Raw genomic sequence first — 12,482 nt, 5'->3', positions numbered from 1 at the left:
GTGGCGGTTCTCACCATTTCCAAAGCATACGCATATATCCTGCCACTTTTAGTGCCTCTGAGGTCATCTTGGAGCGGCGACTTGTCTACAACCAACTGCTATACTCCCCCTTTCCCTCATCCTTGCATCTCCGTGGACGACCAGCATGCAGGCTTAAAGTGACAAAACTCAGATACTGCGCCAATTGCTCTTCTAGGCTTCTTTGTCAGCGGTTCCAAGATCAAATATCAATGCAAAGAATGTCATATCGCATCTCTAGGCAAACTCTCAGAAGTGTCCTGTTGAGCTTGAGATATCTGTGTTTGTCAGATGACGTTTCAATAGGTCTGTATAATGAGGCGTAATTGGATCTGGGGGCTTGTTCACGGGCTAAGCTACAGCTCGATCTTGAACTGTGTCGAGTTGCTTGAGCCTTTGTATTCACTCATCTTGTTCGAGCATCAGGTCAGGTATATATAGCAGTTAAGTCCCTATATCCCCATCACGTCTTCGAGTCGGTCAGTAGATATCAGAGAACCAAGCTCAAATTACTTCTAGCACAGACGACCATCATACAGTCCATCCCCCATCGACCCTATTATTCAAAATGTACACGACTCTGCCTAATGGCATCAAAGTCTTCTATCGGGAAGCAGGCTCTCCAAGCAAACCCACGATTCTCCTGTTACATGGTTTTCCATCCTCCTCAAACCAATACCGGAAACTTATCCCTATTCTCGCCGATAAATACCATGTTATCGCTCCAGACCTACCTGGCTTTGGTTTCACAGAAATACCTGCCTCCTTGAACTTCGAGTACACTTTCGCCAATCTCGCGACTACAATCGGAGCCTTCCTTGACGTTCTCAATATCCGGAAATTCGCGGTGTATGTGTTTGATTATGGTGCCCCGACAGGATTTCGCCTGGCGCTTGAGCGGCCAGAGGCTATCACCGCCATCATTTCTCAGAATGGCAATGCCTATGAAGAAGGCTTGTCGTCGTTTTGGGATCCTCTTCGGAAACTATGGGCTTCTGATACCGGGTCTGACGAGGAGAAGCAATTGCGCGAGATGATTTCGGGCGCCGTCTTGTCTTTTGAGGCCACAAAGGATCAGTATCTGAACGGAGAGCCCGAAGCTGAAAAGATTGATGATCCGGCGACATATCATCTCGACTATGCCCTCATGTGCCGGCCGGGCAACAAGGAGATCCAACTTGATCTATTCAGGGACTATGGCACTAACGTCGCACTGTATCCCAAGTTTCAGGCGTACGTGCGGCAGAGTAATGTGCCTGTGCTAGCGGTATGGGGCAAGAACGATATCATCTTCCCGCCTTCGGGAGCGGAAGCCTTCAAGAGGGATGTGAAATCCCTGAAACTGGTGTTGCTGGAAGGTGGACACTTTTTAGTCGAGAGTCACACGGAAGAGATTGCGAAGCTGATGCTGGATTTCTTGGCCGGGCAGGGGATTTGATCGACTATCAACCGTGGGATGAAAAGACGGATGACATTCGGAAGCACTTGCATCTTCTTAGGTACTAATACACTCGAGTAATGTTACAGTCAATCAATGGTTATCACCATCACTGTCAGTGGATTCTGCAATGGTCGTGGCTATACCAGAACCAAAAGCCTGGTGTTTTTAATTTTGGTGCCCTTTGACCAGAACACGGTGTAGCAAGGATATCTTGGCCGTCCTCCAAGACGACCTTTGTAATATCGAGACCACTCGGTTTCTCGACGCCCTCAATCCGAGTACGTGTATCCTGCAGGACCAGAAGAAACATTACGTGGGTGTTACATCTGAACATCGGCTGAGTCAGTCAATGCCAAGGAAACCGACTGGCCGATGGTCGATTGGGCTCTAGACCTCGTCGCTGACAAAGTTGGGTGACAGCGACGTTGCAGAGCCCCAATGCCACGAGGGTGAAAGGCCGGAGTGTCTGTGAAGCGAAAGACTCCGTTGGAGGAACAGCTTCAAAGTATAAATACACAGGTATAGTCTGTTCAATGGACTGCGAGAGCATGATCAAAGTAGATTGTGAGGGGGAAAACACCTCGGTTTCTGACCAAATATTGTGCTCACGATGCCAGCCTCGTTGCGCATTGAAATATTCCCATCTGACCTCCAACGGATGATTGACTTCTATTCCACCATCCTCAACTTTGTCTTGATCAAGCGGAATGGCGACTACGCCTACCTCGGGCGCGACAACATCTTCATCGGCGCCATCGAGACAGGGTCGACCGAGACGCTTGAAGAGAAAGCAAGTTACCGCCGCCCGATGAAAGGAATTGAGATAGTAGTCGAAGTGGACGACTTGGAAAAGGAGAGAGACTTGATTGTTGCCAAGGGATGGAAGCTGGACGCCGACATCCAATTGCAGGATTGGGGACTGAAGGATTTCAGATTAACCGATCCTGACGGGTACGTGAACTGCCGTTGTCTTACATCAGGCCAGCCTTGACATGCTGTTCTATCAGATACTACCTGAGGTTCACAACACACAGCCCGAAGCGCGATGGGAAAGGCGCATAGCGTGGCCTGCGTGGCACATGGGAAAGCAAGTGTCACATGCAGCTACTGAGGATCTCCGCAATAAGAGCCTAACAAGGGAGAAGATTTCCCAGATATCCATTTAGAAGGCCATGCTATTCTGCACTTTTGAGGGAGAATGACGAAGTTTGGTGCCGTGGTCCTCGGTCGAAGAGCGCCTTGGGGTGGTTCGTAGCCGATGCTCTTAGTGGTTGGCGTGATCGGGCGTGATTGCTCCCTGTCATTGCTGGTGAGCTGCAGCAAGCGAGGAAGAACCCGGGTTTCACATGGCACAAATCATCCTTGTAGCAAGTTGTGCTTGTCGTCATACGTCATGATAGAAAAGAAAGACAGCCACAAGTCGTGTCTGTGGTCGGATCTAAGTTCCTAAATCTCGAATGACGAAGCCCCAATGAGATACGAGCGCCACAAGCAAGCCACGATCAGCCACAGGCAGCCGCATAGCTTGTGGTATAATTGGTGGAAATTGTTAGCGCAGTTGTGGGTCCTTTCCACCTCATGTCGTCACCCCTCAAGTCATGGATCTACTCTTTGTTCAGCATTGACTTTTACCTTCCTGGGTTTGGTGGGCAGGTGGTATCCAGGACGTGTAAGTGGGTGTCAGCAGGTCAGAGGACGTCATAGTATCTCCGAGAGCACTGTGGTGGTCATCGGTGGCAGAGCATCCCGAATGACCTCAGATTGAATCAAGCTGAAATCTTAGACGCGATTTCCTTTGTTTGACTCTGGTTGCGGAGCAATGTGACTGGCTATCCAGGCAATTGAAGTGGGGGATTCGAAGGTAGCCCAAGGAAGGAGTCAATGACCGTGAAGAAGGAAGTCACACGTGAAAGTCGTAACGCGGGGCAAGCAGGCAAAGTAGGCAAACGGCAGTGACATCGTACGCAGACTCATTCTGCTCGACTATAAGTATCTCTCTCTCTTCCTCATTCCACTTCCACTTTCTTTCCATCATCCACCAGACCGTTTCTCAAAATCCATCAAATTTCTCACATCAACCCAAATTCAAATCAAATCACAAACTTCATCCACAATGGATACCATCAAGAACACTGCCAAGTATGTTGCCATTCTACGTGTTACCATGTCTTCGTGATATTGATGCTTCTATAGCTACGTCGGTGACAAGGTCAACGAAGCCACCTCTGGTGCTTCCAAGGAGGCCAACAAGAACGTCGCCAAAGACTCTGATGCATCCCTCGGAACCCGTGCTTCTGCAGCAAAGGACGCCGTTGGTGACAAGATTGACGAGAGCAAGAACTCTGTATGTCCCTCATCGTTGTCCTTCTTTGTCATCATCTAACAAATGTACAGGCATCCGCTGAGGGCAACAAGCAAGCTGCTACTCACTAGACGTCTCAACCTTGGGACTACTTCTCGACCTACAATACCCTCTTGCAACAGTTCCAAAGAATGTTTTCTTACCTTACGGTCCAAGCGGTTGAATGATGGTCAATACACAACCTGGCGGTATCCTTGCAGGTGGTTTTCACGAGCTTCGATTATGACAGTGTAGTTCCTATGACGCTCATGCTCAAGTGAGCAATGGCACCGCATCAGGTAGCTTGAATCATATGATATTGTAACTCATTATGTTCAATTGACCGTTTGAAAATAATTCATCGCTTCTCATATCGTCGCGTCAAAATATATGCCATTCATACTTGACAATCAAGTGAACTTGCCTCTTTATTGATTCGTGTACGAGAGTGTTTTCTTTCATACAGGCATGTGGGCAGTAGTCGACTTTGGTTGTAGTTCAGTGATTGGCGACATTTATATGAACAAATCGACCAGGTAGAATATTGTATTTGCTATGCAAAATTATTCTCAGACACACCAACGTAATAAAAGAGGGATTCATAGTCACAAACGAACCATGGAAAGAAAATCCTCGCAAGCACAGCCAGTGGAAGTGAAATATATCAATTCGGTTAAGAGTGGGTGAAGCAAAATCCGCTGTGGCCTCTGGTATTTCTCCTCCGTCCACTGTCACTTTGTTGCAAGTGTCTATCTAATACGCGCTTTCTATCGCATGACGGGACTGGACACAACAACAATTAACATTTGCGCGCCACGAGATCCTCTCGATCACCCATCATCCTTTCCCAAATGTGTCTACGCAGGAAGACCGGATCAACAACGCAACACCACCCACCACCACCACCATGCAACGCCGGGCCCGTGGCCGTTCCTCCTACTCGTCGTCGTCGAACGAGACGGTCCTCGAAGCGTGCTCCTCCCCGCCGTCAGGGTACGCTCTAGCTCTTACAGATGCCGAGCAGGGCATGTTGCCATCGCAGACGTCGATCGTGGCGTTGTCGCGACGCCTTGCTTCCAACCCACCGGAGGCCGCCGGCAGGACAGGTTACAGTCATAATGTTGCGAAAGAAAGAACCGTCCCTGGAGAGAAGGAGGCAGAAGAAATCGAGGGGAACGATGCACACGGACACGATGACTCCGAAGAGTCGATTGATTGGGACGCGGACTCGGATCAAGACACCGTTCACAACGCACCTCAACCTCGTCGAGTCGTGAGACGTGCGATGTTACCACAGACCATGGGCTTCCACCTGGACTGGTGGATTGCGCGTGTAGCCACGGCGGCGGTCAATGTGAGTATCCTCTCCCTCTCTCTTCACCTCCGGTCTCAAAAGGGCTTTCGCCATTCTTATGAGCTTGGGGCCCCCTCCATTTCACTCGCGAGAAAAATCCGAAATGCTAACCTCTGTCCATGAGTCCCCGTAGCTGGACTTCAAAGTTCTGTGTGCCAGTATGATGTTGTGGAGGGAGAAGAACGAGGTGCTGCAAATCCCCACCTCTCGTACGAAATCCGTACCGCAGACGCTAGGGCAGGAACACGATTCCTGCGCAAATTCGCCATTGTCGCAGAACACCCGGCGGTCACCCTCGCAAGGCCCACTACTCCTCGAAGGTGCGCACCGATGCTCAACGTCAATGTTGGACTGGGATGTTTTGCTGAAAAGCATCAAGCGAGCGAGCGAGCTGATGCATAGGAGCCGCAAGTGGAGGATCAGAGGAAAGAAGAATGCCGCAGGCTGGTGTAGGTGGGGGGCTGGACGACGGGTATTTCACAGAGGCGAATTCGTCGAGGAAGCCGAGGTTGGATATGAGGTAAAAAGGGAGGTGGACGGCCAGACATGGATGATCAAGCTGGGATACCGGAGGAATGATGCGGTAGTGGAGGACATGGATCTGGACGGCGGAATGGATAGTGCTGATGAGACTATTGCTACTGAGCAGGGCGCTGGCGGCGAAGAAGTGCCCCAGGAGACTTTGGACAGCCTTGTAAGAAGCAACAGCGGTGGCGTCGACGTCGTGATGGGAGAAAGCCCCGGTCGATGACAAGCATTTGGTCAGGCATTCTCTGCATTCCATCTGACACAGTCTTCGAATCTGGCTCCACTTCCGCCAAAGATGTCCAAAGCACTGCCGATGGTCAAATCGACCTTGCCTTGACTACACTGCTTCACCAGATCCAGATCCGCCACCGTGCGGGCGCCACCAGCATATGTCACTGGTATCGTGCACCAGTCGGATAACCTCGTGACGAGCTCTGTGTCGATGCCCTGCTGAAGACCTTCGTTGTCGGCTGCATGGATGAGGAATTCCGAACAGTAGGGCTCGAGCATCCCGATGCTCTCTGCGGTGGGTTTGTGTGAGCGTATCGAATTGGGAAAAAACAGCCACATCGCGAAGGATCCATACCTCTGGTGATCTCCATCTCGGTGATGGTCTGCCATTTGTTCATGGCGACCAACCACGTATCGCCCTTCCTCCTGCAGCTGAGGTCGATGACGAGTTTGTCCCTGTCGTCCCCTAGCGTCGAGAGCACGGATTTCAGTCGATCTAGGGAAAAGCGGCCGCTCGGAAACAGGAACGACGTGATAATGACCTACTGCTTGGTGTTTGAGCGTTAGATATGTCTGTTATTTTGGGGACGGATGAACGGGAGTGGATGCGAGTTCGGCGATGATGATGAGCAGGGGAATAAATCGCCTTATGCTTACCTTCTCGGCGCCAGCGTTGATCCATTCCTTTGCGTTGGCATCGGTGATGCCACCGCCCACCTGAAGGCGTCCTGGCCAGGCGGCGAGGGCCTCCTTCGCAGCCTGTTCGTTGCCCGGCCCCAGCATGATAACATGAGCGCCCGACAGATCGGCGTCGCGGTAAAGAGTCGCAAAGTGTCCAGCCGGATGGTGCGAGATGTAGTTGGTCTTCAGCTCGGATTCCTGGGCGCTCAGGGTGCCGCCGACAATCTGTTTGACCTGGCCGGCATGGAGGTCGATGCAGGGTCGGAATCGGGTCATGGAGGAGTAAGTTTCTGTAGCGAATGGACTGATGATGTTTCAAGATCCCCCGTTCTGGGCTGGAGGGTCACTGATGTTGTATAGATAGGAGGCGATGTGGGATTACAGTGCAATTATTGAGGGAAGTGGGGGATTTAGATAAATTTTTCCCCAGAGAAGATCAAGTATTAATTCGGATCTCCGCAACGGAGAAGACATACTGACTTCCATCTGGTCATCTTCGGCGTGGGTTGCACTGATAATCTACTCTTGCTAGACCTAGTAGACCTCCTCGTCTCACTGGCTTCCTCTTCCTTGCTCACAAGGTCAATGAGACAGCCGTGCTTTCGGGCTGGTGCTTCTCATTCTGCCGCCTAATTCCCTCACGCTTGTAGTAAGCAGTGTACCCTTCTCCATTGACATTGCGAGCAGTGCGTCCGAGTCCAGGTCTATAATATGCATGGGGTAACACTCGAGTCACCTCACCGTACGGCCAGTAGTGACCGCCCTCTGATTTTCTGTTCCCAAACCCATTAGGAGCGCCAAACTTGATCCAAGGCTTGAAGAGGAGCAAGGCGCTGGCAGGGCTGGTTGAGCTGCGGTGTGACTGCGGCACACGAAAGATTCCGCCAATCAAAATTCGACGCGTTGGGGGCGCATGGGAAACCGGAAACTGGAAACTTTTTGGATCAGCCCCGAATTCTGTACGATGCCGTCAACAGCACCATTTTCCAACTCTGACTCTGGCTTAAAGTATGACATCGACGTCTCGTTGTTGAATCTACATCACCAATACCTGTTCTCAACTATGTTAGGGAAGCGGAAACGGGAAGTCGCTGTTACGACTCGACAAAGATTGCGCTCTTCCGACCGGGAAGACGACGAACGACAGACTCTCACAACGCCTCTCGACGCCAATCGAGAAATATTCCGCAAATATTTCGAGTCCGCTTTCGAACCTCTGCCAGAGATTAAGACTACTGCGCTCCTTGCGCCAGAAAAGGAGGAAGAGGAAGAGAGTCAAGGCGGTGTAGGGGACTGTGGTTTGGTCGAGGAAGAGTCGGAGTGGGATGGCCTCTCAGATTCAGGTTACCAGGACGGCGCAGTTGAGGTTGTGGAACATCGCGCAGCCAGTGACCTGGCGGAAGAAGCTAAGACTCGTAGGCAACACTACAAGACCTTCATGGTGAGGAGGAAGTCCCTACTTCGACTGAGTGGTTACAACTTTGGACTGACCCTTGCGACAGAGTTCCCGGCCCCCAAAGGAGATACAAGGTGTAGTCACCAAAGATTCAGCCAGGCAGGGCGACGATGATGACGCTGCCGAAGCCTTGAATCTCAAACATGACCTTGACCTTCAACGACTCCTGAAAGAATCCCATCTACTCGAGCAAGCAAAGGCATCACCCACACTAGGATCCCATCGGCACAAGATGGTGGACATGCGAATGCAGGCCTTGGGTTCAAAGGGGTCCATGTTTCATCAAGAGAAGATGCCGCTGGCGCATAGAAGGGGGATCCTTGCGAAGGCGGCAGAGCGGGAGGCTAGTCGGAGAAAGGAGGCCCAGGAGAATGGCATCATCCTGGAGAAAGCCTCCGGGAAAACGAGGCCCAAAGACACCCGAAGAGAGCGTGGCGTCGATGTCCCTGCTGTGGGCAAATTTCGAGGAGGAACTCTGACGCTCAGCAAGAAAGACGTCTTCGATATCCAGGGACAGGGTTTTTCTAAACCACGTGACAAGACTCGACGACGATAATGATGATTATGTCCATTCACCGCCTGACTTCGACTGCATACATCTTGTAAAGAGACGCGAAGTCAGCTCCATTTACAGTATTTCTTCTCCTGCGCACTCCGCACTTCGAATAGAGGGAACGTTGGCTTGTGCGAGGCACTCGCTACCTTACTAAGATCTCCGTTCTGCTGATATCACCGCTTCGCTAGGCTCAACCGGAAGTGTCTCTCTCCCCGGCGCTCACTCGCATGTCCCTAGAAATCCCCAGAGAAGAAAGGGCGGGCATTTGTCATGAACAAAGTGACAATGACTTGTCGTAGCGAGCTCTTCCGAGGGCCAGCAGCACAGTCTGAAACACGTAGCTTGATTTTTCCACTCCTCCTAGCGGCTCAAATCAAGCATGAGTTCTGATGTTACACCATTGCTTCAGCCTTGGCTCAGTAGGGTAGAAGGCCGGCGCCGATAATGGAAGTACTATACGAGCGTCTGGGGATTTTGCTCTCTGGAATGTTTCACATTGACCTGGAGTCGGCCTGGGTGAGTTCTGGGCAACAAACATCCCGGCCAGGTACTCGGTACAGCAAGTGGTGATAGCTGTCGCTGACTGTCTCGAGCTGATCGCATCTAGATTCCGTCCCCGGTCCCTTCGCTAGGGCGCAATGGCCATTTGTCGGAGATTTGCCAGGATTAGCCATGTTCGCTGCAATCGCGCCACCTTTTCGCAGTTGGTAGTGACCTCAAGCGTAAGACCAGGAGCTTCTGTATGTTTCAAGAGTCATGGACGTCCACGAGATCAATGGAAGGCTTATTCCCCAAGCTTGATGAATGCCACGAATCGCGTATTTGAACATTCCCTCGAATTCCTTGCAGCATCGATCGGCTCTCAAGGTTTGGGGGCTTTGTAAAATCGCATAAATGAGTGGCCAACGAGAGCGTGCTCGTAGACAGCTGCAGTGATGATGTGCATCCCGAGTCTTAGTTGTGGTGGTTGGCCCAATCACTTCAGCCTCGGAGAAAAACCCATCTCGGGAAGCCAGTGACACTGGAGTTGACATCTCTCAGGGCTAAGGTTTGCCCCTTTTGTGACTAATGTGGCTGTCGAGGCGTGCAGAACCTGAAACATAGCACCATCGGTCGGCCATTTTTAGGGGGAGTGGCGCGTGCGTCGAGATTCTGGAGACGGTGAAAAGCCGACTAGGTAAAAAGGGCCATCGTCGAGACTGAGCTTCGATAAGCTATCACCATCCATCTTTTGGCACGCCTGGACTCGTAAAGTCCTGATCTGAAACCGTTGGTCAAGCGAGGTCGACCGATGGCTGTCCGCGCCAGTTTCAGTTCCATCGTGGTCAGCTGGATTTGACCAAGGACCGGGGAGAGCGCGAAGACATTTGAATTGTAGTACCTCGTACGTACGAGATACCGTAGAGACCAACCATTGTCGAAAGATGGTGAGTAGGAAGGATTGTGGAGCTGTGTGTGACTGCGGTCAGCTAATGAAGTAGCATTCATTGGTGTGCGGCGATGGAAGACAAGTTGAACGCAGACGTCTGGACCAAGTCCGTCACGTGTACTGCGCCGCGATTTGCTCGTGCCTACGCACACCATCTACTCAAGTCAACAGCGAACACACCAATCACGCTGGCAAGACGAAATGTATTTTTTTTGGGTTCCTGCGATGCTCCTTTTCTGTCCAACATGATTCCAAGCCTTCACACATTCGAGATGATATGGTGGCTGACCAGGATTTACCACGAGCAAGCGTTCGGGTCGTCCTTATCGTTGGTGCGCTCGTTGAACTTTGACATGCTCATACTCCCACGTCGTATCTCCGCAGTGTCATCGCGCGAGTTAAGCAATGGTTGACGAACCTGGACATGCGTGAACCGCATTCGGTGAAGAAATGGATACAGACAATCACGCTTATGGGGTCGGGGATTTTCTTGTGTCAAGCTATTGAAGATCATCTCGCTATTGGCCATATCAGAAAAGGGGGCAGACATGGAAGATTCAAACTCATGGGACCCCCATCTTGCATTGGGTTTCGTTCCGAATTTTTCCCTGCGAAAGGTTGCAGTTGTGGGCGTCCAGAGGTCGGGAGCAAACTGATCCCAGCGTCAACAAGGATAATCGTGGAATCCCATCCCATGAATGCGGATGTCGGCACCTCAGCATACAGGGTCTACGAGTCTACGACGCTGTCCCGCGCCTGTTTGAGATGTGTTTCTGAATAACCAAGCCGTTGGTTGAATGGCTTTTGGCGCCAGAGTGGGCGGACAGTAGTCCAAGACAACCGCCAATGCGAGACTATTCGTCCAAGCGATCCGCCGTTCCTAGCCACTCGTTTCATCAGTTCACGACTTCAACGTTCACATTGCATGATTCAGCGAGACGCTGACCGTGGGATAGACTCCTCCGCTGGTGCGATAACCCCTCTTATACGATCAAAATAGCAACCTGCCCGAGCTCATGAGCTCCGCCGTTTGTCTTGTCCGTAACCATACCGAGGAATACTATGGTGTTTTGTGGATATGAGTTGCACTGGCAGATTTTACACATCTTTCCGGTAAAGGTATGGATTCCGAGTACCGTCGCCGCGATTTCGCTTCGACGAGCACTCAGTTGCCACGGAGGTCCTACAACACCACGGATCAAAGTAAATAATATCTCACCTTTTCTGGAAACGGAACATCGGCTGCAGTATGTTTCAGTCACCCGCCAGATCGAGCCGCAAGGTTACTACTGAGTAGATCACGGATTTTGCAAATCCCGAAGACAGATGGCTGGAAGGTTTCCGGGGGCGGAGCAGATGTGGTACGTGGTGGTGAAGGTCAACCCAGACAAGTTCTTGATCCCTGAAGGGAGAAGAGATCAACAACCAAAGCAAGTGGTGGAGCAAGTGTATTGGTACCTGTTCTAGCGTGGATTTTCTTTGGAGTGGGACAGGAAAGGCAGGCTAAGGAGCGGCTACTGTGAGCTTTCGGCGCAAGCGAAAAGAGCAAATGCCAGGAACCAAGGGGGACAAGGTCGCCATTCAGCCGCCCCCTTGACTGTCGAGGCGGCAAGCCGGGCTCCAATGTTATGCGGTTATACGATAGGGAGTCAGCCCAGGTCGGTGCCTGGCATCCCTTGGACAAAGAGCTGGCTGGACGGACCGGGAGGAATGGCATCAATTGGTGCTACTGTGTGCTGAGCACAGGTGTTGCCCTCCCTTTACCTTCCATGGCGCCCAGGCCTGCCTAACAAAGCTGTCATCCGTACCTGTAGAATACCTGGTACCCTGTCCAAGATTTTCTCGGGCGGGTTCCTTAGGCTCATAGGCCTGTTGCCCGCCTGTACCCTAGGCTGGAGCTAGTGGGGGAAAAGGATTAGCGGGGACCGCGCTGTAGGGGAACTAGGGGACTAGTATTAGAGACCCAGCGCCCACAGTTTTTATCCGCGCCCGCAGCCTGTCTCTTTTCCCTCTCCTCACTGCTCGGTCGTGTCTGTCTCTCGCTTCCTCGCTGGTCCCGGTCTCACCCTTCGACTCTCCCTCTCTACCCTTTTCCCTCTTCCACCTCTTATTCCCTCTACACCTCTATCACTCCTCGAATTTGTTTCACCTCTTTTGTTGCTACAGCATCCTCCCTGTACTTCTTCCTTGTCGACCTTCACTTCCTTTACTCGGCTTTGCCCTGAGGACTTTTGAGAGACTAGCTTCTCTCCTTACCCACTTTCGTTTCACCTGTGCTCGCTTCTTAGCAACTCGAGACAGGAGCTCTACCACGTCTGGACGTTTTGCGAAGCTGGTCTCTCGCACTGACTCCATTTACATCATCGACACGTTCGCTATACACGTCGCAATCCTCCAACTGCTCAATTGTTTGTTGTTCAATCCCTCGTCCAGCGAGCCTTTCCCCC

The 12,482-nt window shown here is 51.5% G+C and overlaps 6 protein-coding genes across 6 annotated transcripts; 5 read left to right on the top strand and 1 right to left on the bottom strand.

The window, feature by feature from the left end:
• Window positions 1-586: 586 nt before the first annotated feature.
• Window positions 587-1,456, top strand: Z517_10180 (uncharacterized protein; the record flags this gene model as incomplete). The annotated part of the gene is made up of 1 exon (XM_013423793.1): window positions 587-1,456. One exon carries the CDS (start codon window positions 587-589, stop codon window positions 1,454-1,456), a length of 870 nt encoding a protein of 289 aa, XP_013279247.1.
• A 613-nt stretch (window positions 1,457-2,069) lies between these two features.
• On the top strand, window positions 2,070-2,521 carry Z517_10179 (uncharacterized protein; the record flags this gene model as incomplete). Its single annotated transcript, XM_013423792.1, has 2 exons — window positions 2,070-2,410; window positions 2,467-2,521. 2 exons carry the CDS (start codon window positions 2,070-2,072, stop codon window positions 2,519-2,521), a joined length of 396 nt encoding a protein of 131 aa, XP_013279246.1.
• Window positions 2,522-3,572: 1,051 nt separating this feature from the next.
• On the top strand, window positions 3,573-3,842 carry Z517_10178 (uncharacterized protein; the record flags this gene model as incomplete). Its single annotated transcript, XM_013423791.1, has 2 exons — window positions 3,573-3,598; window positions 3,653-3,842. The coding sequence occupies 2 exons, from the start codon at window positions 3,573-3,575 to the stop codon at window positions 3,840-3,842; spliced, it is 216 nt and encodes a 71-aa protein (XP_013279245.1).
• Window positions 3,843-4,707: 865 nt separating this feature from the next.
• On the top strand, window positions 4,708-5,905 carry Z517_10177 (uncharacterized protein; the record flags this gene model as incomplete). The annotated part of the gene is made up of 2 exons (XM_013423790.1): window positions 4,708-5,154; window positions 5,288-5,905. The coding sequence occupies 2 exons, from the start codon at window positions 4,708-4,710 to the stop codon at window positions 5,903-5,905; spliced, it is 1,065 nt and encodes a 354-aa protein (XP_013279244.1).
• Window positions 5,906-5,916: 11 nt separating this feature from the next.
• Window positions 5,917-6,870, bottom strand: Z517_10176 (1-(5-phosphoribosyl)-5-[(5-phosphoribosylamino)methylideneamino] imidazole-4-carboxamide isomerase; the record flags this gene model as incomplete). Its single annotated transcript, XM_013423789.1, has 3 exons — window positions 5,917-6,203; window positions 6,269-6,455; window positions 6,571-6,870. 3 exons carry the CDS (start codon window positions 6,868-6,870, stop codon window positions 5,917-5,919), a joined length of 774 nt encoding a protein of 257 aa, XP_013279243.1.
• A 688-nt stretch (window positions 6,871-7,558) lies between these two features.
• On the top strand, window positions 7,559-8,606 carry Z517_10175 (uncharacterized protein; the record flags this gene model as incomplete). Its single annotated transcript, XM_013423788.1, has 2 exons — window positions 7,559-8,035; window positions 8,097-8,606. 2 exons carry the CDS (start codon window positions 7,559-7,561, stop codon window positions 8,604-8,606), a joined length of 987 nt encoding a protein of 328 aa, XP_013279242.1.
• Between the last annotated feature and the right edge of the window lie 3,876 nt (window positions 8,607-12,482).

This window comes from Fonsecaea pedrosoi (genome assembly GCF_000835455.1).
Source record: "Fonsecaea pedrosoi CBS 271.37 unplaced genomic scaffold supercont1.7, whole genome shotgun sequence".
NCBI lineage: Eukaryota > Fungi > Ascomycota > Eurotiomycetes > Chaetothyriales > Herpotrichiellaceae > Fonsecaea > Fonsecaea pedrosoi.
The sequence above is the reverse complement of the archived record's forward strand: the minus strand, read 5'-3'. Positions and strand labels throughout refer to the sequence as shown.